Source organism: Leishmania mexicana, chromosome 33 (genome assembly GCF_000234665.1).
Source record: "Leishmania mexicana MHOM/GT/2001/U1103 complete genome, chromosome 33".
Classification (NCBI taxonomy): Eukaryota; Euglenozoa; class Kinetoplastea; order Trypanosomatida; family Trypanosomatidae; genus Leishmania; species Leishmania mexicana.
In genome coordinates this window covers 1,337,836-1,358,976 of record NC_018337.1, presented here as the reverse complement: position 1 = coordinate 1,358,976, position 21,141 = coordinate 1,337,836, and the positions used below count along the sequence as shown (strand labels likewise).

Below are 21,141 nucleotides of genomic sequence, written 5' to 3'. Positions count from 1 at the left end.
CGAATACCGACACCGACAGAGGAAACGAAGGAAAAAAGGGAGGAGACACGCAGCGGGAGGGAGATAATAAGGGTTGAGCCGCCGCAGTGCAGGCGGAGTCGCCCCAATGAGACACTGTCGGTCTCTCTCTTGTGTTTTCCAGTCCATTGAGAGGCAGCAGTGCTTCGTCGAAGAGGCACTGGGGGTGGGCCATAGCGCACTCCTCGCACACATGCGAGAGGAGCAAGGAGGAAAGGTGCGTCAGGAAAAAAAAAGAGAGAGCGCCCCATGTTGTGCGTGCGTGTTGTGTGCCGCCTAGTCCACAAGCCAGGTCATCATTATCACGCACATTCACACCGAAACCAAGTGGGGGGCACCTTGCGCTTTTGCAAGTCATTCACCACCACTACCACCACCTCCCTCCTCCTCCTCGACAGTTTACGTGGCTCGCGTCAAGTGCATGCAGATGTTACTCACAACAGTCAGCACCCTGGGGGTGCGTGCATAGTAGGACAAAGGTAGTGTACATGACGTGCGTGTGTATCTGTTCGCGGCAAAGAGCTCCAAAAGAGTCCGCACCCACACACACACACAAAGAAGAAATATACACAAGACGCACAAATCGATCCCGCTCGCCAGACCACGCCGGGCATCGCTCAAGATAGCTTCCGTGAGAGAAGGCGCGGACAAGCAGACAATACACATCAAGAGAAGGCGTACAGACCCGCAGCGTCTTCGTCGAATTTCGCACTGCGGGCACCACGAATGTCTTGTGTCAGTCGGTCATTTCGGGGATGGCTAGCTCCTGCTGCAGGAAGTGGGTCTTTATAACTTCCGCTCCGTCGCGCATGACAGCATGGAAGACTGTTGTCGGATCAACCGTGCCGTACTGGGACACCAGGCGCATTGCACACGGCCGGTCTTCCGGTAGAGGCGGCAGCGTGACAGGGGAGGGGATCTGCAGTGCGTGGTGCTCCCGTAAGGACGCAATCAAAGCGGTGCGGCGATCCTGGGCTTCCTTTGACTGCTTCCTTTTGCGATCAAGGGCTGCGAGGTAGGGCACATCGCGGAAGGCGTTGTAGGGAATGCTGTGGATGTCTGGCGATTGCAGCCCGACGTCCGGGACACGAGAAGAGGTGCCAGTGGCAGAGGTGAAGGTAGGTGGCAAGGAGGACAGCGCGAGCTCTAGACGACGCGGCACGTCAGGCACGTCACGCAGTCTCCCGCCTTGCTCCAGAAAGAGCACTGTGGCTAAGCAGCCGATGAAGTCCGTGAAGCTGAACAAGGCGGCTTGCTCCGTAAAGGATGACAACGCTCCCCCGGCGGAGGAAGTGTTCCCGTGCCGGCTCACCGTAGAGTGAAGAATGCGTTGAAAGTCGCCGTATTTCGCCCATGCCTGCGCACATAGTGACGGTAAGTCGTGCTGCTGCTTGTCAAAAGTGACGCACCACTGCAGCTGCCGGCACAGCTCGCATACCGCGGAAAGCGATATGCGGAGCGGCGCAGATGCGGCTGAATCGTCGCCGGTAGGTGCTGGGGTGTGAGATACGAAGATTGTGTGGAGGGGCGCGAGCAGGCGGGGCGGGACGACTTGCACAAGGGGCGTGTCAGTCACAATAACGTCCGCACATCCCCAAGGGCGAGTTTGTGCCGCTGATTCGCCGTCTTCGTCCCTGGTTGCTGCATCATCATCAGAGACAGCCAACTCGACGATAAGAGAGCGGAAGGGTGTGAAGAGGATGCACACGGCCCCCTCTTCGAAAACTCCGTTGGCTTCTGTGGCGGCGACAGCCTCTACAGCGCACTGATACAGCGTCAGCTGCTGCAGCGAGTCGGGGAGGGGAACCTGTAAAATTTCAGGACACCACGTCGGAGCGGCCTCTGCGGCAGCGCCGCAGATCATGATCGCGTGGCTCACAGAAGCTTGGCTTCGGCCAAAGAGAGGCACACATCGATTCCGCTCCAGCAAGCTCCACTCGGTCGAAAAAAACGTCGCTGCAGCCTGCAAGGCAACGTCGGAGTTGGTGCCGCAGTCCCCCAGCGAGCACAAGGGCGACTCTGCTTCGGCGGCTGTCACCTCCGTCAGAAACAGAGACGATGGCGAGCCTTCGTTGGATGCTTGCGCTGTAGGTGGTGGAACTGCACCACCCGCCACGTTGTCCCTCTGAAAATTGATAACCTCCACGAAAAGACACGGACACTGTAACCGCGGCGCTACCGCTGGGTAGACAGAGACGAGGCCAGGCGGAACCGTGGCGTAGCGACCGGTAACGTACGGGTCAGAGCACATGGAAGCGCCGTGGAGCGCGCGGCGGCAAACATGCTCCTCAAAAAAAGACCAGACCTTGGCAGTGATGGGTCGTTGAGCGGGGTAGCGCACCTCGTCCGAGTACACCACTACCGTCAGCATCAGCATTGCTTCGATGAAATCTGTGAAGCCCAGTGTTCGCTCGGAAACCACCGTAGGGAGCTCTGGAGAGACCGACGCTGCTAGCGGCTGCAGACCCTTCACAAGAGGTCGGATGTCTGGAAACCCGCCGTGAGAGAAGATGGCCACCGCGCAAGTCTCTTCGACGGCGTCCAATCCAGGGAAAGCGTCTCGGATGAATGCGCAGTAGCCGGCCATCGACAGGCGGCCAGCCACTGCGTACTTGCGGAAAAGCGGAAGAATCGCCGTGTGGAGTAGGGCTCCGACAACGTGCGCCACCAGTCGGTTCACATGCAGTGCCCATCCGTTTCGCGTCGGGTGAAGCCGCATCTGCGACGATGCATGGACGACACACCGCGAAATGAAAGGCCGCAGAAACGTAGCGGCGGTGTACTTCACCGACTCGGTCAGCAGAACGTGGTCCTCAGCACTTTCACGTAGTGCAAGAAGTGCAGACTCCCCTTCGTCCTCATCGAAGCTCCTGTGCCCCTCGCGCAGGCGCGTGAAGCGCTGGGATTGGAAGATACGCACGCAGATCACCTTCATCATATCCACAAAGCCGCTGAATCCAATGGATTCCCCTTCACGCGCCGCGCTCGACAGCCGCGGCATTGAGGCCGATGGCGCTGCGGTAGCATTCCCGGAGCGCTGGAAGTCTCCAGACATCAAAGACATTCGCGATGATCCAACGTTCAGTGAGAAAGCCCGTGATGAAACGGAGGCAGCTCTTGGTTCGTGCTCGTCGACGCCTGCCTGCCATGCACCTTCGCTCAAGGATTGCCGCTGCCAAAGCTGGTCGAGCAGAACAGGGAAGACCCCTGTCGCGGTGCCGATGAGTTGCGCAGAGCTAAGAAACACCATCCAGCCGTCATGTGAGAGTCGCCCTGCTCTGAGCAACTCACCGTGGCTTAGGGCGATGCCGAAGAGAAGCCGCCACGACGACTCATCTTCTGACGGCATGCGGTGCACAAGAAAATTGTTCTGTATGAGGGGAGGGAAGACGTTGGAGGTGAGAGGGAGACGCTCACGCCACCCACTGTTTCGTTTTCAACCTTGTTGCTGAGCGTACGTCTGGTGGTGGCGGCAAGAGTGCACGGCGGCACAAAAAGGGAAGAAAGACGAAGATGGCATGATGACAGAGAGGAAGAGAGAGGGCGAGCCGGTTCAAGCAGCAGAGGAGCAAAGCGAACGCGCCCTCGCTGCGAGAGCTACCGAAGAGCTTCCCTTTTTCCGCAACCCCACGATGAGACACCACGAAAGGTGCTGGAGGTGCACCGGAGAAGAAAAAAGGGAGGGGGAGGGGGTTGCGGGCTGGAGAGAAAGGTGAGCTCAGAAAGAGTTCAAGTTCCCCCTGTGACACCCTCTCATGTACCACGTGGAGAAGATGCTGTCCAGTCCTTTCATACAGCGCAAGAGATTCGTCACGCATGAGACACCACGCGGCGACAATGCAACCAAAGAAGCGGGAAGCATGAAAAGGAAAGGTTCTTTAAAAAAAAAAGAGAAAAGCGAAATCGGAGAAAAAGGAAGCGACGAGGAACGATGGTCCGATGCGCAGCTGTCAAGCGCCATCTTGGCAGATGCAGAAAGGGAACGGGAGGCAAGAGCAGCAGCAGCGCTGCCCCAGCCAGTGTCCTCGGGTTTCCATCCACAACGAGAGGAAGAGACAGAGAGACATCAGCACAACAACACTCTCCTACCTTGACACGCCACGCTCCCTGCTCCTCTACGACCAACGCGAGAGAAAGGGGTTGTGCAGCTCAAAGTCGTCACCATTGTTTCGGCGGCGGTGCATCTGCAGTGGTGTTCCCGCCATTGGCGGGTGACCCGACAGTGGTGGCGGAGACGGGTCACCAAACTGCCCGCCAGGCAGCGGCAGCTGCCGCTGCACGGGAGTAGGAGACATGCCCAGGGTTTCGTTTCGAGACGGCGTAAATGGGGATGTCGCACCCGGTGGTGGCGGCGGCGCGCGTGCAGTGTCGAGAGGCGAGGTCCCATGTGGAGGTCTTCGGGTGACCCCAGGCTTGCCCGGCACCGGGGCACCGAGCGGAAAGCCGTCCGAGTGGTGGCGCGGCACGGGTGTCGGCGAAAGGGTGTCGCCCTTCTCGGCAAGTAAGCGCATTTGCTCGGAAGAGGCGGATGGCGTGCCGCGCTGCGACGGCGGCGCAATACTGCCGCTTTCCCAACGACTCGGCGACTCCATACCACCTCGGTCGGGTGTTGCGTTGGCTCCCTGAGGTGGAAACGTAGACGGTGGTGATGCCTGCGGCCGCTGCTGCAACGGACCGCCGCTCTGAGGAAGCGACTTGTGTGGGGATGCCGAGGATGTCTCTCTTGCTTGAAGTTCTGGTGTCACATCCTTGGAGGTCTCCTCATCCTCCTCCTCACCACCGCGACACCCACTGCGGCACCAGCGTAGTGTCTGCACCGTTGCGGCGATAGTAATCACCACCGCTGTCCCAACAATCTCCATGTGCCGATTCACCTTGCACGGTGCGCCGCCCTCGCGGAGGTGGACCTCGTAACTGTCTTCGCTGTAGCCTTCTTCCCCGGCCTGATTTGCCGGCGTTTCGATCAGCTCGCGGCGGTATCGATTGGGGCTCTCCTCCGCGTGCCTTGGCGAGTTCACCCATGGCTCCGCTCGGGGAGCGGAGGGAGCCGGAGCAATTGTGGAGGTCCCCACTGGTCGGGGGGCCTCGGAGGGCAGCGGCGCTACCTCTTTCGGTTTCCCCACTGCTGCAGCTGTAACAGGCGACAGGGGAGGGGTGGCCGTGCCCTCAGCAGCCTCGGCAGGCCCTGCAACCGCTGCCTCCTCTGTCTCTGTCGGCTCCGCCATCCCTGCCAACTGTGAGTCAAGGATCTGCAGGCGCGCCAGGAGGTGCTGGATCGCAGCGTCGTGAGCAGTTTCCAGTTCCATCTTCTGCTTCGCTAGTAGCGTGATCTTCTGTGCCGTTGTAGCAGGGGCATCTTTCTGATGCCCTACAGCCGCACGCGCCGCATCTGCGAGTGAGTCGGTCGCCTCACGAATGCTATCGAGCGTCTCACCCGCCTTCACCACCATCCCATCCAACACCTGGACGTCCTCCTGCACCTGCGTAAGTGATGTACTACTGCGCAGGAGCTCGCTCACCCTGTCGCGAAGCGTCACCGAGACATGCCCCAGCGTCACGAGATCGTGCTGGAGGGCCTCGAGCTTTTTCTCCATGGTCTTCTGCAGTTCGGCAGCAACGGCCTTTTCGCGCCGCGCCGCAGACGACTTCTCCTCCTCCTGTTGTGTTGTTAGCTCGGCTGCTGCTGTCTGGAACCGTGCCCTTTCATCGTCTATCTTGGCAAGCGCTTTCTTCCGTTCTGAATTCAGCCGACTTTGGGCCTCTGCCGCCACTTTTCTGCGCTGCAAAGCACTCGCGGCTGCCGCATCGGCCTGACGTTTCTTTTCCGCCCTCCTCGTCTCTGCAATTCGCGCTTCTTCTTGGGCCCTTTGCGCCTCTGCGGCCAGTCGCCTTTCCTGTGCGAGTCGAGCCTCCTCGGCAAGGCGGGTCTCCTCCGCACGTTGTGCCTCCTGCGCTTGGCGAGCCTCCTCGGCAAGGCGGGTCTCCTCCGCGCGTTGTGCCTCCTGCGCTTGGCGAGCCTCCTCGGCAAGGCGGGTCTCCTCCGCGCGTTGTGCCTCCTGCGCTTGGCGAGCCTCCTCGACTTTGCGACGCTCCTCAGCAAGCCTTTCCTCCTCATCTTTTCGCGCTTCCTCAGCTCGGAGAGTCGCTTCAGCCTGCCTCTCAGCCTCGGCCTGTCGAGCCGCTTCTTCAGCTATGCGGACTTGCTCCGCTTTTTCTAACTCCTGTGCAACCCCCGTTTCCTCCAACTGCTTCGCCTCTTCGGTCTTACTGGCTTCGGCCGCCTTGCGCATCTTAAGGTGCGGGGCCTTATCCGTCTGCTGCACCTCCGCAGCAATTTGAGCCTCTGCCCTTTTGGTCGCCTCGGCCATGTTTTTGCCCACCTCTTCCATGGACAGATGCGTGTCGAGGGTCGCGGCACCTGGTGAAGATGAGGGTTCTACCTCCATCACCGAATCAACCGGCGGTGGAGACTGCTCACTATCGTGTGCCGCTGCTTCTTCCGCGCGGTCGGCTGAATGGAATGCACCACTGCCTGATGGTTGGGCACCGTTTTCCTCAGTCGAAAGCCGGGTTGTCGATGGAAAGGACCCCTCCTTCATTGCAGCCTCAAAGGGCATTTGCGTCTCCACCGCCCTCTGTGCTGCGGCCTCTTCTGAAGGGCCCTGGGCTTCCGCTGCCACTTTCTCATTCTCCTCGAATCGCCTATCGTCTTCTCGCTCCGCCTGCACGTCTCTTCGCGTCTCCACGGCTTCCCGGCTCGCTTCAGCCACCCTGGTCTCCTCAATCACACTCTGCCCTTCAGCATCAGCGGCATCCGCATCCGCTTGTGGTGTACCCAACACATCGTGCTCGGCAACAGCGCCGTCATCAAGCGGAACCTCCACCGAAACCTCGACGACAGCCTCCCTGGGACGCTCAGAAGGCCCTACAGGATCCACATACGCTGCTACAGGAACTGGGATGGCTAACTCGAACTCCGCCTGCTGCGCGCCTTCGGGCAGCGGCACAATGCCGTCACGCGTCGGCTCGTCTTTCGCCGTCACAAGTGTCGGTGAAGAGCCGAGTAAAAGGCCCAGTAGAACGATAAGGCAAACGCACGTGAGCACATGCCGGAACCTACATTGCTGCGCAAGCGTGACAGCTGGCATGGCTGTGCTGTGCTGTTTCCGACCAGACACACCTGAGAAGGAAAAAAAAAACGAAAAAAAAAAGAACGTGAACAGACTGCACAAGAAGGGACGAAGAAAATAACGAAAACGTCACAAGAATAGTCAAAAAAGGAGAAAATGATAATGGCAGCACCTCTGGCAGAGAACAGGGCGGACGGGGTTGTTGTCTTGGAATTGCGGCCTTGTGATGCGCTGCTTTTATGGATGAGAGTAGACGGGGGGTTGCGGGTACAAGGGAGGAGGGCGCGGGGAAAGAGAGCAGTAGAAAGTCGCAGCTAAAGAAGAAAAGGGAGAAGAATGGATGAACTAGTGAGGAGAAAACGGGAGGAGAATGAGCGCAGAGGAAAGCAACACACACGCGCAAAGGAGAAGGGTGGTCACGTGATGGACAATAGACGGGCAATGAGCAAAATAGAATAGAGCAAACACACGCACAATTTTTTTTCAAAGGAGCACTACGAAGGCGGCGAGAGAATTGATGCTATCGACTGTAAAATCAGTCCCAAGAAGACAGCATATCGGTCAAGGACTTTTTTCTCCCTCTCGTCCCAGCAGCTTTTTGGTGCGGCAGTGGTGTCGGTCTCAGAGACACAGTGGGTTGGCCTCAAACGTAGCAGCGACGCCGGTAGCGGGGGCACGCGTACCTCTGTGCTGCTGTTGCCGGTGTCGGGTGCGTAAGGAGAAGTGGAATACCGGTGATATGCTACCTTTTCTTGGTCGCTTTCTCTGCTTGTGTGCGTGTGTGTGTGTGTGCGTGTGTGTGCGTGAATGATTGGCAACGCTTGACCAAGTCATTGTAAACAATGTGGGGCCAAAGTGTACGTCATCCGCGCGTGCAGAGAGAGAGAGAATCAAAGCTCGAAAGAGTGCAAGGGTTATTGACACGTCAGCATGATCATCATCCACTGCAGCCACAGAAATGCCCAGCAAGCACTTGGGTGGGAAAGAATGAACCCAGAAAATCATAAACCCTAAGTGTTGGCTGTCCTTCCCTCCCTCTCCGCCAGGCAGCTTTTGGCGCGCTCACGATCAACAACAAAAACGTGACCGTACCACAACAAGCATGGTCCGGCGTCGTTCACGCAGGAAAAGGAAAAGAATCGACAGTTCCACGGTTAGCCGTCTGTCGCTCTACTGCCCGCTTCCGGTTGTCTTTGTGGTTTGTTTTTATAAGGTTCCAACACGCATACACCCAAGCGGGTGAGGGAGTCGAATCCGCACATACAAAACGCACCTGCGTTGAGAGGCCCACGGTGTCTGTCCGGCATCGTTTCTTTTTCATTGTTGTTTTCGGCGGCAGGGAAATTAGAGCAATACGAATATGTTGGTTATACATATATGAGCGGTGAAGAGTCCCTCCCCCATCAAAGGGGAAAGAGAGGAGGGCGCGGACGAGCGCTCACTAGAGGTCGTACACGCGGTGTGAGATGTGGTGATGTTGAATGGAAGAAAACAGTGCCGGCACCACGACGCTTCAGGGATTCAACAGCGTCGCAGCTTGCCGATACCGGGTGGGGCGAGAAAGAAGGCCTCTATTTGTTGGGTGGCACATAGTACTCGACACCGTCTCCGCCGATTGAATCGATGCGGATCGGCTCATGACCGCCCTCTTCTGTGCCGGTGCCAACCACCAGGGACGTTCCCCCAACGCGCGACAGCCTCGCCGGTGGCCGGTTCTGCAGCTCCTTCGGAATTGGTGGCGAATCGTAGCCCACCTCCTCCAGACTGCGGCAAGGGCCGTACGACTCCCCCGTCAGGGGGTTGTGCCTACGCACCTGGGGCTCCGGCACCTTGATTTCTACCACCTCCATCGGCTTCGTATCCGGCGCTGGCGCACCCGCAGAAGAGCGTCGATGCACTTCTGCCACGAACTGCTGGTCAGCCGCAGCCTTGTCCAGCATCTGGTCCGACGACATCATCGGCTCTGGACGCAGCCGCCACTCTGAGTCAGCAAGCGACTTTGCATGCTTCAAGTCGGCGCGTGTGGCCTTGAAAAGTACGACTACGTGCTTGTACTCCTTTTCAGAGGCGATGTAAAGCGGCGTCTTGCCGTCTTCGTTCGCAAGTGCGGCGTTTGCGTCGGCCTCGAGTAGGAGGTACACGGTGTCGTGGCGGCCAGCTTGCGCAGCCACGTACAGAGGAGTTTCTTGCCTCGCGTTGCGCATATTCACGTCAGCGCCAGTTCTCAGCAAGCAGGACAGAATGTCTGCAAATCCGCATCTTGCCGCCACATGCAGGGCAGTTTCTCTGTGAGGGCCGTTCACGGCATTCACGTCTGCCTTTCTAGCGATGAGGTACTTCGCCGCGTCCAGGCGGTGATTGTGCACGCTGATGTACAAGGGCGTTTCGCCGTCGGTGCCCCTGCCGTCCACCGTAGCGCCTAGTTGCACCAGCTCTTCGATCACCTGCAGAGACACAGACGGCTTCATACACGCAAAGTACAGCGGAACGTAGCCGTTCCCGTTCACGGCATTTACGGCGTTCTTGGCAGCCGCATTGAAGAAGGCTCTTACGCCTGCGACATCGTTGCGCAGAATAACGTCCTCAAACGACATGACAGAAGCAGCGGCTGTCGACTCAGAGAAAGCACCTCCCACAGCGAGTATGCATGTCAAGGATAAGGTGTGTCCGCGCGTCGAGGTATGCAAACAAACTTGACGCCGAGAAAAGAAAGGGAGAGGGGGAGGGGGCACACGGCGGAAACACAGTTGGGCTACCCGGCTCCAAGATATGTTCTTTGACCATGGGGTGGAAAAGGTGCCAAGAGGCAAAAGACGGGAAGAAAGGGGTACAGGCGATGTATGGCGGTGGAATCAAAGGAAAGAAAAACAAAAATGCATGCCGTCACCACAGAACACCATAGGAGGACGGAAGAGTGCGACCAGAGAAGCGGATTGTGCCGGCGAGGTAGAGGCATGAGGATCCGACTCCGTGCTTCACCTCAGCAGTTTTGTTGTTCCCCTCTTCATCTCTTTTTTTTTTGGGGGGGGGGAGTAAGTGGGCAATGCACGCCTGCAGGAATACATACGTTGAAGCAGTCCGATAGATTGCACTCTTTCTCGGCGAATACAGCGTTGCTTACTCCTCAAGTTCTTACTCGGTGCTTACTCGGCGCAAAACGCTGCGCTTGTGGACGTTTCTTACCGTCGTTATAGCTCATCCTCCACCACAACGTACTCCGGCAGGTATGGAAGGTTAGAGTTGGTGTTGTAGCAGTTGCTGCTGCAAGTGTACACAAGAACATTGCTGAAGTGCAGCGCCGTGTTCTTGGCCTCGCCGATGTCCTTGGTGAGGTAGTAGACAACAGGGGCCGTAAGCTGCATCTCAAACTGGCGCGCTGCGCCACACGCGGGGCACGGCGGCGGCAGAGAGCTCCCGTTCACACCGATTGGTATTGTGGACGTCCGTAGTGGAGTGCCACCGGGGCACCATCGCACGCACTGAGATGGGGTTCGCTCCATGTGCTCCATGTACTCACGCACGCACGTCTCTTCGGGAACTTCATCGTCTTCCTCAAAACCACTCGTGTCCAGCGCTGCACAGCTGCCGTACATGGACTTCGCAGCAGCCAGTTGCTCCTCGATCGAGAGCTCTTTCTTCTGCTTTAGGGGAGGCTCTTCATATAGATCAAGCGGAAGACCACTCGTGTACAGAGCGCCTTTCAGGGGTACGGTCATGCCACGCGATGCCAGTGGAAACGCGGGTAGTTCTTTCGGTGTCTTCTCTAGTGCACCATCTGTATCGCCGGTGTTGTCGAGCGGCGCCGCCGTTGACAGTCTGGCCTCCTTTGCCGGTCCCTCTTCCGTACCCCAGTCATCTGCGTCGTCTCCCCAATCGTCGTCACCACCAAAGAGCGGTGCATCGTTCTCCGCCTTTTCCTTCTCAGCCTCGGTTGCCCTCTGAGCCTCTGCGCGAAGCTGCTTCTGCAACTCGGCAAAGTACTCGCGACTGAAGTTCTGGCTCCGCAGGGCAAAGCAAAAGCTAGTGTGGGACCTTGCAGCAGCAGCAGCAGCAAGGCCACTCTTCTTGCTGGTGCCGGTGGTCAGTGCAGGCGCAGGTACGCTTCCTTGAAAAGAGGCAGCTGCTCTTGGTCTACGCGTACAGGCGGCACACGTGAGGATATACAGCACTCGATCGTAGACCTCGAGGGGAGCGTACACTTGGCACAGAAGCGAGACTTGGGCAGTGGACTTGCACTGCGGGCATTGGAAGTACTTGCTTAACACGCCGGCAGATTGCTGTTCCGCTGTGCTGGCACCAAGGCGGAAGTACACAGCCTGGCCACCGACCTTGGACGTGTACGGATCCGCCGCATCGTCCTGCGTCACCCCTCGCTGAGGCGTTCCGATCCAAAGAGGGGGTAGATCATTGCCACTCATTTCTTGTCGCGCACGTACTTGCTGGGCTAATGAGACGCTGTCGAAGTGATGGGTCGTTGTGGCGCTGGGGCACGGGCCACAGTTGTGAAGAAGCTGACACAGAAGAAGCAAAGTGAGTGACACAGAAAGCCATTCGACGCCGAAATTCGTCCGCGCCGTTTGTCCGCGCATGCACACAGCAGTGGCTGTGCCGACAAGGCCCTTCCACAATGCTGGCTAAAACGATAGAGGAGGCAAAATGCTCATCATCGCTGCCCACACTACTCGTAACGCACGTTAAACGCGCGAGCCTGCACCACAGACCACTTCGCTTTGTTTTTCGTCCTTTCTCTTCAAACGTTGGCTCCCCCTAGCAGTGGAATATGTTTTTGTGCTTGTGCGAAATTCAAGTGCCGATACAGTGAGCTGCACCATCCTTGTCGATCATGCCTCGGTGGCTCACGCACTCGCCTCACTGCTGCCGAGCTGCGTGTGGCACCGCTGCACGCATGAGCACATCGAAGGTCATCCTATCTACCCGTTTCACACATGCACACACCACGCCTTCATCAAGCGCACGATGCAGTCGACAATGGAGGAGCGAGAAAGAAGAGACGGGGCAAGAACAGGTGAATAGGGAAAAGAAGGTTTTCGTGTGTGGAGAGGGGGAGAGGGGCTCTGGAGGGTTCGGCGCAGGATCCCCCGCGCCTGTTGCGTGGTCCTCTCATGGCGGAGGTGGAGGCCGCTCGACTGCTACGGCGATGATGAGGCCGAAGGCGTCTGCACACCGTCGTCTGCGTCCTTTTACAACAACAGCAAGCTCTTCGTGCATACACCTACGCCACCTGCTCACAAGATCCGCGAGAGGTGCGCGCGTACCCGTGAGTGTAGAGGCAGGTCCCAGTTCACACTAGAAGACCCGAATCCGGCGCGAGAGGATGCTCAGCGGGCACCGTCAGAACAGCTTGATGAGAGGGATTGTCAGCCAGTCCTGCCCGTACGCCTGCGCGAGGTAAAACGGCGCATTGTTGGGACACTTTGCGTGAACGCCAGAAACAGTGCACGACTTCAGCGGAAACAGATCCGACTCTTTCGACTGTCCTTCGCCGGTCTTGGCTGTGCCGCTTACCAGAGTCGTCTCGTAAAACTCGGCGCAGATGCGGCTCGTGCACTTGCGCCAGATTCGTAAGTCAGAGTTCAGAGCACCCTTCTTCACAATAGACCTGTGCCCAAAACACTCCTCGTCCAGCGCAGCAGAGGCGGCGTCGAAAGAGCTTGGAGACGGCACCAAGACCCCAATGTCAAGGTCTGCATCCCACAGCACAAGACGACCAAGTCGGGTGGAACCGAGCAGCGTGCCGTTCAGCAACCAGTTGCTCTTCTCATGATGTTTGAGTACCCGCTCCGAACATTCGAGGGCGTTGTGAAACGCCGAGTCACGGTCGAAGTACACATGCGAGCAGTACGAGATCGTGATCCAGGAAAACGCTGTGACAAGTGCCAAAATACCGACCCGTGTCCACATCAGCCCCAAAGAAGTAGCGTCAGCTTCCCGCAAGGGCGCTGCCGATATGCTTTGAACATCTGCGGCTGTTTCGGCGCCGAGTGGGTGCGTAGGGGTGGCACTCATGGTGCTCATGGCACCGCAAAGAACAAAACCTCAGCGTGAATTTGTGGAGATGCGTGTGTGTGTGTGTGTTAGAGTGAGAGGCTTGATAAAGTGAATGTGACGCGCTACAGGTGTCCGCGTATTCACGGAATAAAAAGACACAAGAAACACAAGGCAGTGTTTGCAGTGATACCACCGATGTAGGAGCAGATCTCTGTCACTGAGAGGATGTGCGTTGCAGCGTGAAAACAGGTAGCGCTAGGGGGTTGGACGGCCCACAACACACGCAAAGAACATATAACGAGCGAAGGTGGAAATACGTCGGAGAGAAGAGATTGAGACAAAGTAGCAGAGCACGACACAGCATGAGTTCAGTCGGCAAGTCAAGAGAACCAGGAATCACACGCAGAATACACGGATGTTTCAAACGCTCAGGTAGTCGCACAAGCACGCGCTTTCTCCCATTGGTCGAAAGAAAAAAAGGCGGGCTCACTCGAACGCGTTGACTCCGTCCTGGTCGCTTTTCCTCTCTTTCCTCCCCTCCCCTCCCGCTCGTCAGTGCAGAGGCAGTCACAGTCTTGCTACCGCTCTCCCACCAAGTACTCCTCCGTGCACTCAAAAACATGCACGGTTGACGCAGTGCGCACATACAAACACATCACATCAGGTACTCACTACTATTTCCCCCTCTCTGATGCCTGGCCGCTGCTAGTCGACTCAAGAAGAAAATACAGACAACACCGCCGCCAACAGTTCGCGCTTCCACGGCAAAGGAGGCCTTTGCAGCGCCGAAAGTCGCTCAGACGCGTCCTCAAAAAACTGCCGTGTTTCCCGCTGTGCGCCACTCATCTTGGCACGCTGCCCAATGCGACGCATTAGCTCACGCTTCCAAGCACTTGAGCTAGCGGGAATCAACGACCCTAGCACCGTCTTTGGCCAGCACAGCTCAGTTTGGCCAACCGCGACGGTCGCCAGTGCGCACGCAACCCACAGACCCTCGTCATGCCAAGCCGCACGCTCGTAAAGAACGTCAAAGTACACCTCAGTCCACGACGTGGTAGTCGCATTGCCTCTCACTATCATTTTAGCCAACTCGTGTAAAACGGCGCGACGCTGCACGATGTCGGCAAAATCGAAGTGGTTAAGAGCAGCAAGTACAGCGTCTGTGGCACTGAAAAGGGAATCCCGCACACATTCCGCGATGATGCAAGCAGCCTCTTCTCCGGTTGCAAGCTCACTCCTCTCGTCGGGGGATTCGCGAACCGGCGCAACTGCCTTTTCGAACTCGAACAAGAGAGACCGAGAGCTGTCCGCGTCAAGGACCGCAGCGCCGTGGTGCACAAAAGCTGATTGTGTCTGCAAAAGTTGTGAGCGCCACGTCCGCTCCTGAAGTTCCCGTGTCAGCCAAAAGAAGATCTCGGCATCAGACACGATAGAAAACGCGGACGCCGCCACGGGTGTCAGTACCACACGTCGACTCTGAAGACCGCTATCAAGCACAACCAAGCGGCAAAGCTCCCATTGCGCAGACCTGAGCACGAGTCCGTTGATAACCTGTTGAAGCGCTCGCTGAGCGCGCTCGGTGAAGCGCTGGTTGCAGCTGAGCTCCACAGAGCCGGCTCCGCGCCACAGCCCCTCCCAAATGCGCCGGGAGAGCTGCCGACCACCATCTGGGACAGCACCTGGAACACAACTGAGACAATCAATGAGCATCTCGTACCAACAGCCCGCAACGCCGGCACCCCACCGCACGTCCACCAAATCCTCCATGAGTCTCGGCAAGGCGACGTCGTAGACAGCCGCCACCTCAGGAGTTGCACCGCAGACTGACAAGTAGCGAAGGCTCTGTAGTGAGCAGAGATAAGACGGCAGGTCACAGCGCAAAAGGTAGGGGAGGCAAAAGGCGAGCACGCATGGAAGCTGAGCTGGCAGCGCCGAGTCAGGTGCGTTCTCTCGTCGCCACGACTGCAACAGCTTGCTCAACAGCCATGCTATGCTGTTCAGGCACAAAGGATCAGGGATGCTGTGAGCACGCCTCTCTTTAGGTAGCTGCCCCAGGAGGTGATTAAGGCAGTGTGCTGGAGGATCCAGTGACGCATCGGCAGAGATAAGGGGGAACCCCTCGGTGAAATCGCGTGCAATACGGTACACGCGCTCTAGACTAACGGCATTCGACAGCAGTGGGGCTGCGGGGCCAGACGCAGCTGGTGCGGGCGACGCAAGGTTGCACAAAACACCAAGTGCATCAAGAACATTGCTCGGTGTAGCACCCGTTGTATTCGCAAGCACCCTCTCTGCCAGCTGAGCTGTAACATGGCGGACAGCAGCAGAAAGTGAGTGTGCGTCTTGTCGGCTGAAGCTGCTCTCCGCAGCAGGCAAGCGTTTCAGGGCCAGCCTACCAGATGGCGTTGCGCCAGTTTCAGCAGTGCCTGTCCATTTTGGTGCATGCTGTAACGAAGAAGTCCCACCACTCACCGAAGAGTGCACATGGCTGCTCGAAAAATTGCCGACAAGCCATAGAATGCATCGAAGACTGTCCTCTTCGAGCTCGGAATCTGTATTACCGTATGACAGCAGCTGTGGCGTGAATAAAGCGTGGAACTCTCTCTGAACGGAGAGTGGAAGTCCTACCTTCACATGAGCACGGCACAAAAATGCAATAATCTCGGGATCTCGCACCGACGCGACAGTTTCTGCTGTGATTGCAGCCCACACCTCACAAATGCAGTGACGTACGACCATCCAAAAAAGACGTTCACTGACATCTCTCATTGTGAAGAGAGTGGCGTTGTACAATGCATAACGGATCACGGAAATCGCAACATCGTCAAGGGTTTTCGCAGTGGAGCAGAGAAACAGATTCGACAGCTGCACGAAAATGGTGATTAATTCAGCAGTCAGGAAAGTTTCCGCCGACTGTTTACCGCTCACAGCCTCCGTTGTGTCCTGGGTATTTGAAGAAAGACAAACTCGATCAAAAAGAAGCCAACAGCCTAGCTGCAGCCACTCACTCAGCTCAGACTCCACTGGAGAGTCTCTAGCAGTGCTGACAAACAGTTGAAGCAATCTCAGTAATGATAAAGGGCCCCATGAGGACAGTTCACAATCGACCCCGGTGGAGATAAAGGTCGCTAAACGACGAATATTACTGGGGCCAAACCCAGTCGCAATACCAGTACCTTGGTCGCAAAGCGAGCGAATTGTATGTAGAGCTGATGTGCCTCTCAGCTGCAGCACCTCCGTCAGGCGCAGTGAAGAAAAACCTGTTTCCCTTTCGTGCTGCAATATTTCTACAGCTGCCATGCCTGGTAGCGACTGCCAAAATGAAAAAGAAGTTTGATAGCTATCCAGTGTGCGTAAACATCTTTCACGGCGAACGTCGCCCTCGGTTCTGTCGAGGTTGTGAGACACAAATAGTAGTTTCAAATACTGGCTTAGGGGAGTGTTTAAGTTTCGCCAAGCACCACTCAACAGCATTTGCATTGTTTGCTGCCCTCCATACCAACCCCAGCGATAACTGCAAATAATCTTTTTGACGAGGTCGTCGTTCTCCCCGAACACCGCATCGCTAATGGCAAATAAAAGAGGGGAGAGTGTCTCAGATTCCGCTTCCGTGACAATAAGCAGCAGGACATCTAGTACCTCGCGGTCTGTCGAGGCCCCAAGAGCAGCCTCTACGGCTTTTGGGATGCACTGCACATCCACGGCCGCTGCACAGACGAGTCTCTCTATGCTGCTAGAGCTTGTCAGCACAACTTTGAAGCGAGCTTGAGTTTGGGCATCACTTGCATTCCAAAGCTGCACCAAGCGATCAATGCGCTGAAAAAAATCAGCATCGGTATCACTCTCTAAAAAGCACCCGCTCACTTTTTCTTCTAGGGTGTTATTTTCGTCAAATGCGGCGAGAATGTGGGAGACAACGCGAATACACTGGTGCTTTTGACTGAAATCGGATGTTTTGCGCAATAGTTGAAGCAGTTCATCCAGCGAGCCGCGTGAAATAACGCTTGTGACCTGCGGAAAATAAACACTGTCGCACAACGCCAATAGAAGGTTCAAAACCGCCGCTAAGGCACCAGCATCGTTGTCGTTGTACAGGCAAATGACGATACGTTCACAAAACGAGAACAAGTCGACAATTAATGTCCAGTTGTTAGCAATGAGTTCTCGAAACAAAAATACCTCATCATCTGCATCTTTTAAAATAAAAAATAGCAGAAAATTACAGATTTCTGGGCAGCACAAGAACAAATCCATTTCGATTGCCTGTTTCACCATGCCGTTGCACATGCGTGCCACCGACAAAAGAGAGTAGTCAGTTTCTCCCGCTCGCTGCCGCCGCACTGACAATTCGTTCTGAGCTGCTTCAAACACCACTGTGAGGAGTCGAAACACACTTTTTGGTACAAAAGGAGAGAGAGCAGTGCAGCATTCAAGCCAGCAGCCCACCGACTCCACCAGCTCCGCTATAAAAATTGGTGCATGTCGCAGAAAGGAGACACACGAAATGAGTAGGCCTATGTTACTAGTAAGCATCTCATGCAACATACTGTCGTAGAAAGCAACATCGTTCGACAATGCAATATCTCGACACGTCAAAATCAGATTGCGACATGCTTGAGAAAGGGAATCAGTGCGGAAAAAGCGACACGAGGGTAACACGGGTGCTGGAAGAAAATTAGAAAACAAAGCGGTGGTGCACATTACGATTGCACTCCATGAATGTTGGACTAGCATGCTCAGCAGATGTGCTTCTTCGCGGATGTCGAGGTCATTCCCTTGAAGACAAGCTCCGCATGCCTGTACAAGGGACACATACGCATCACTCGGCATCGGGTCCTGCAAAACAAGCAGCTGCGACAAAAGACACAATGTTGCGTGCTTGAAAAAGATATCAACGAAAATATCGGGTGCGTTCATCCTGCTAATCTCCTTCACAGCATCGCAGACAATAATGCAAGTCATGGAGTTCTTCGTCTCATTCTCAGCGAGAGAGCAAAGCCGTGTATATATGCAGGTGGAAAGCCCTTTGGTACGATGCAGCCGGACAAACGGGAGGAGTTCATATTCTAAAGGCTCCTCGCGTTGCATTTGTATTGCGGTCTCAAAGTAGTAAGTGTCATCCATGTATTCTCTGCTGGTTTGCACACCGCTGTCGAGAAACACCTCCGCCGAAAAATGGCGAAGCACACAAAACGCCTTTTTCGCAACCGCACGATCGGGAGACACCGAAAAAAGTTCAAGCGCAAACACAACCAATGCGTCTGGTGCAGCGCTAGCGCAGAGAAGCACGTTGAGTAGTTCCAGTTGCGCCGGCACATCATGATGCAGTCCCTTTCCGTGACGACGACACAAGTGCAGCAGTTTTGTAAGGTACAGTTCCTCTGTGGATGGGGGAAGGTGTGCGTGCAGCAAAAGTTTCTTCACAAATTTGAGGATGGCGACAGTCGTGCCACTGCAGCGCTCCTCGATTGAAAAACGAAGCCTTTCCATCAAATCTGCCAACACCAACGGTTGCTCTGAAGCGTCCATGACATGTATAGTGGTTGCCAATGCGGCGTAGGCATCGGCGCGCACAAAGGGGTCACTGCTACCCGTAAGTTGCCACACAATCCTGGAGCTCCGCGACCAGATACACGATGTTTCTTGCAAAAAATGCAAAAACGGGCAAACAAGAAGCTTGCTAATCTTTGCTTGAGCAAGAGCATTCACGATGAAAAGTGCGAAAGGCTCAGCAGCTACTGGCTCCCACGATCCACAGACCTGCTTCAGTCGTCGGTATGCACTGACACAAGGTGGAACAACCTTTTCGTTTGTCTGCGGAGCAGTGAGAATTATGTCTAATATCTCGCTCAGCTCGTCTCGAAATGCGGCAATGCGTTGCTCATCCAAAATGCGACCGGGAACAACTTCGATAGATACGAAGGTGTCAAGCAGTACAGCGAAGCTGAAACAATCCAAGTCGTATCGTGCTTGGCGGAGAAGTTGCTCTGGAGATGGGCAGCTTGGGTTGTCGTTGGCCATGGCTGCAATGACAGTGGACGCCGCACGGATACTGTCTGGCCGTTTCCATTCTTTCAGATTCCGGTAAAGAACGTTAAAGAGCTCATTGGAAAGTGTTTTCTCAGCGAAGGAGCTGAAACACTTGATGGTTATGGCAAATGACCTCTGAAACGTGGCATTTACGACAACTTGAATGTCCTCCAAAAGTGGGCGCACTTCGAGGGCGAACGCACGGAACGCATTTGAGGCTTGATTAGTGGGAACTGTCCAGCAGACGTTGGCGAATTGCTTGAGAATGTATACCTTGATCGTGGGCTTGCCTGTTTCACGCAGCTGCTGAAAGAGGGCGGCCCAGATGGTGGTGTGCATTGGGCCGGCGTTCAGTGTTATGAGCGCACCGATGATTTGTTTGGCCTTGTCGTCCCATGGTGTCTCCAGGTAGCGGAAAGCCACGCCGATGTTGTGGGTCAGTGTTGCTGCATTGGAGGACGGCTGCGTTGCTTCGCACCACAGCAACCCCAGCAGATGCGCTTCGTGTGGCATGGCGAACAGGCGTGCTCAAGGAGGCGCTGGTGAGTGAAAAAGAGCAAGAGCCGGGTGTGTTGACGGGGCCGCGCTTTTTTTGTATTTTTATGTCGTGGCGCTGCATTCCTCACGTTGTTGCGGCGTTAGGGGGATGCGCTGCTGAAATGAGGCGAAAGAATAAAGATAAACAAGGGCCGGAAAGGAGCGTGTGATCTTTGAGCAGGACCACAAGGGCATCGGGCACCAGCGCTCTTTAGTGGTTGTCTGCGGATGAAGAGTTGTGGCGATAGGAGGTAACTTCTGTGAATGCGGAAAGTCGGTAGAAGCAGGAGGGGGTGTAGCGCGGAAAGCTCTCCATGAATAGTCCGGGGGGGGATGTTGTCGCATTGCTTTTGGTTTTGTGAAGAGCGCAGTGCGTCCTCACGGCGGGAATAAAGGGAGAGATATGGTGGGAAAGGAGGGGAAGAGAAAGAGGGATCGGCAACAGAAATGGGTGGGGCCAAAAATCACGAACGGGCGGGGGCGTTCGTGATGCGGCGTTACCGTGTGTCTTGAAGGTGCCGCCTTTCTTTGCTCGTGGGTTGCGCCACGTAGACGTGAAGAAAAAGCTCCTCCCGTTGGATTCGAACCAACGACCTGTAGGTTAACAGCCTAACGCGCTGCCGACTGCGCCAGGGAGGATTCGGCAATTCCCAATATCCCACCAAAATGTTTTTTCCATGACTTCGGAGTCACAAAAAAGGGCCGCTAGGGGAATTGAACCCCTGACCTCCCGCACCCGAAGCGGGAATCATACCACTAGACTAAGCGGCCACAAATACCATTTTCTTTTGTTTTCCCCAAGGAAAACAAGGACTTTTATTTGCGCCAGGCTTTCATTTCCTTCTCATTCCCGGCGGCCGCTTAGCACAGTGGCAGTGCACCACTCTCGTAAAGTGGGGGTCGCGAGTTCGATTCTCGCAGTGGCCTTTCGTTTTCCCCCGCGCCGCGAAAAAAACGACTCTTTCGTACACTACGTTCACCGTCGATGAACAACCTTCTGTAGCTCAATTGGTAGAGCATGTGACTGTAGAGTTCGCAGGTATCACAGGGTCGCTGGTTCGATTCCGGCCGGAAGGAACGTTTTTTCCTTCGAAGGTCGTTCGATGCCAGAGAGTGAATGCGTTGTTCTTCACGATTCCTCCCTGGCGCAGTCGGCAGCGCGTTAGGCTGTTAACCTACAGGTCGTTGGTTCGAATCCAACGGGAGGAGCTTTTCCCTGCCTTTTCGCCCCGCGGGCGCGAGGAGGAGGGTGGGGAGGGGAGGAAAAGCAAAGGCTTATGAGTGCACAAGGGAGGGGGCGACCACCACAAGGGAAGAGAAACGGGAAGGTGCCCATCACACACCCATCGAGTCGATCGTGGTCCACAGTCCAGTATTTTTTTTGTGTCCTATTTCAGCTGCTCCTTGGGTATCAGAC

General features: G+C 55.9%; 6 protein-coding genes across 6 annotated transcripts; all 6 read right to left on the bottom strand.

Annotated features, from left to right (window-relative positions):
- Positions 1-754: 754 nt before the first annotated feature.
- On the bottom strand, positions 755-3,367 carry LMXM_33_3580 (conserved hypothetical protein; the record flags this gene model as incomplete). Its single annotated transcript, XM_003878865.1, has 1 exon — positions 755-3,367. One exon carries the CDS (start codon positions 3,365-3,367, stop codon positions 755-757), a length of 2,613 nt encoding a protein of 870 aa, XP_003878914.1.
- A 766-nt stretch (positions 3,368-4,133) lies between these two features.
- LMXM_33_3570 (conserved hypothetical protein) lies at positions 4,134-7,166 on the bottom strand (the record flags this gene model as incomplete). The annotated part of the gene is made up of 1 exon (XM_003878864.1): positions 4,134-7,166. One exon carries the CDS (start codon positions 7,164-7,166, stop codon positions 4,134-4,136), a length of 3,033 nt encoding a protein of 1,010 aa, XP_003878913.1.
- A 1,553-nt stretch (positions 7,167-8,719) lies between these two features.
- On the bottom strand, positions 8,720-9,742 carry LMXM_33_3560 (conserved hypothetical protein; the record flags this gene model as incomplete). Its single annotated transcript, XM_003878863.1, has 1 exon — positions 8,720-9,742. One exon carries the CDS (start codon positions 9,740-9,742, stop codon positions 8,720-8,722), a length of 1,023 nt encoding a protein of 340 aa, XP_003878912.1.
- A 594-nt stretch (positions 9,743-10,336) lies between these two features.
- On the bottom strand, positions 10,337-11,566 carry LMXM_33_3550 (conserved hypothetical protein; the record flags this gene model as incomplete). Its single annotated transcript, XM_003878862.1, has 1 exon — positions 10,337-11,566. One exon carries the CDS (start codon positions 11,564-11,566, stop codon positions 10,337-10,339), a length of 1,230 nt encoding a protein of 409 aa, XP_003878911.1.
- Positions 11,567-12,500: 934 nt separating this feature from the next.
- Positions 12,501-13,175, bottom strand: LMXM_33_3540 (conserved hypothetical protein; the record flags this gene model as incomplete). Its single annotated transcript, XM_003878861.1, has 1 exon — positions 12,501-13,175. The coding sequence occupies one exon, from the start codon at positions 13,173-13,175 to the stop codon at positions 12,501-12,503; it is 675 nt and encodes a 224-aa protein (XP_003878910.1).
- Positions 13,176-13,871: 696 nt separating this feature from the next.
- LMXM_33_3530 (conserved hypothetical protein) lies at positions 13,872-19,526 on the bottom strand (the record flags this gene model as incomplete). The annotated part of the gene is made up of 1 exon (XM_003878860.1): positions 13,872-19,526. The coding sequence occupies one exon, from the start codon at positions 19,524-19,526 to the stop codon at positions 13,872-13,874; it is 5,655 nt and encodes a 1,884-aa protein (XP_003878909.1).
- Positions 19,527-21,141: the final 1,615 nt, after the last annotated feature.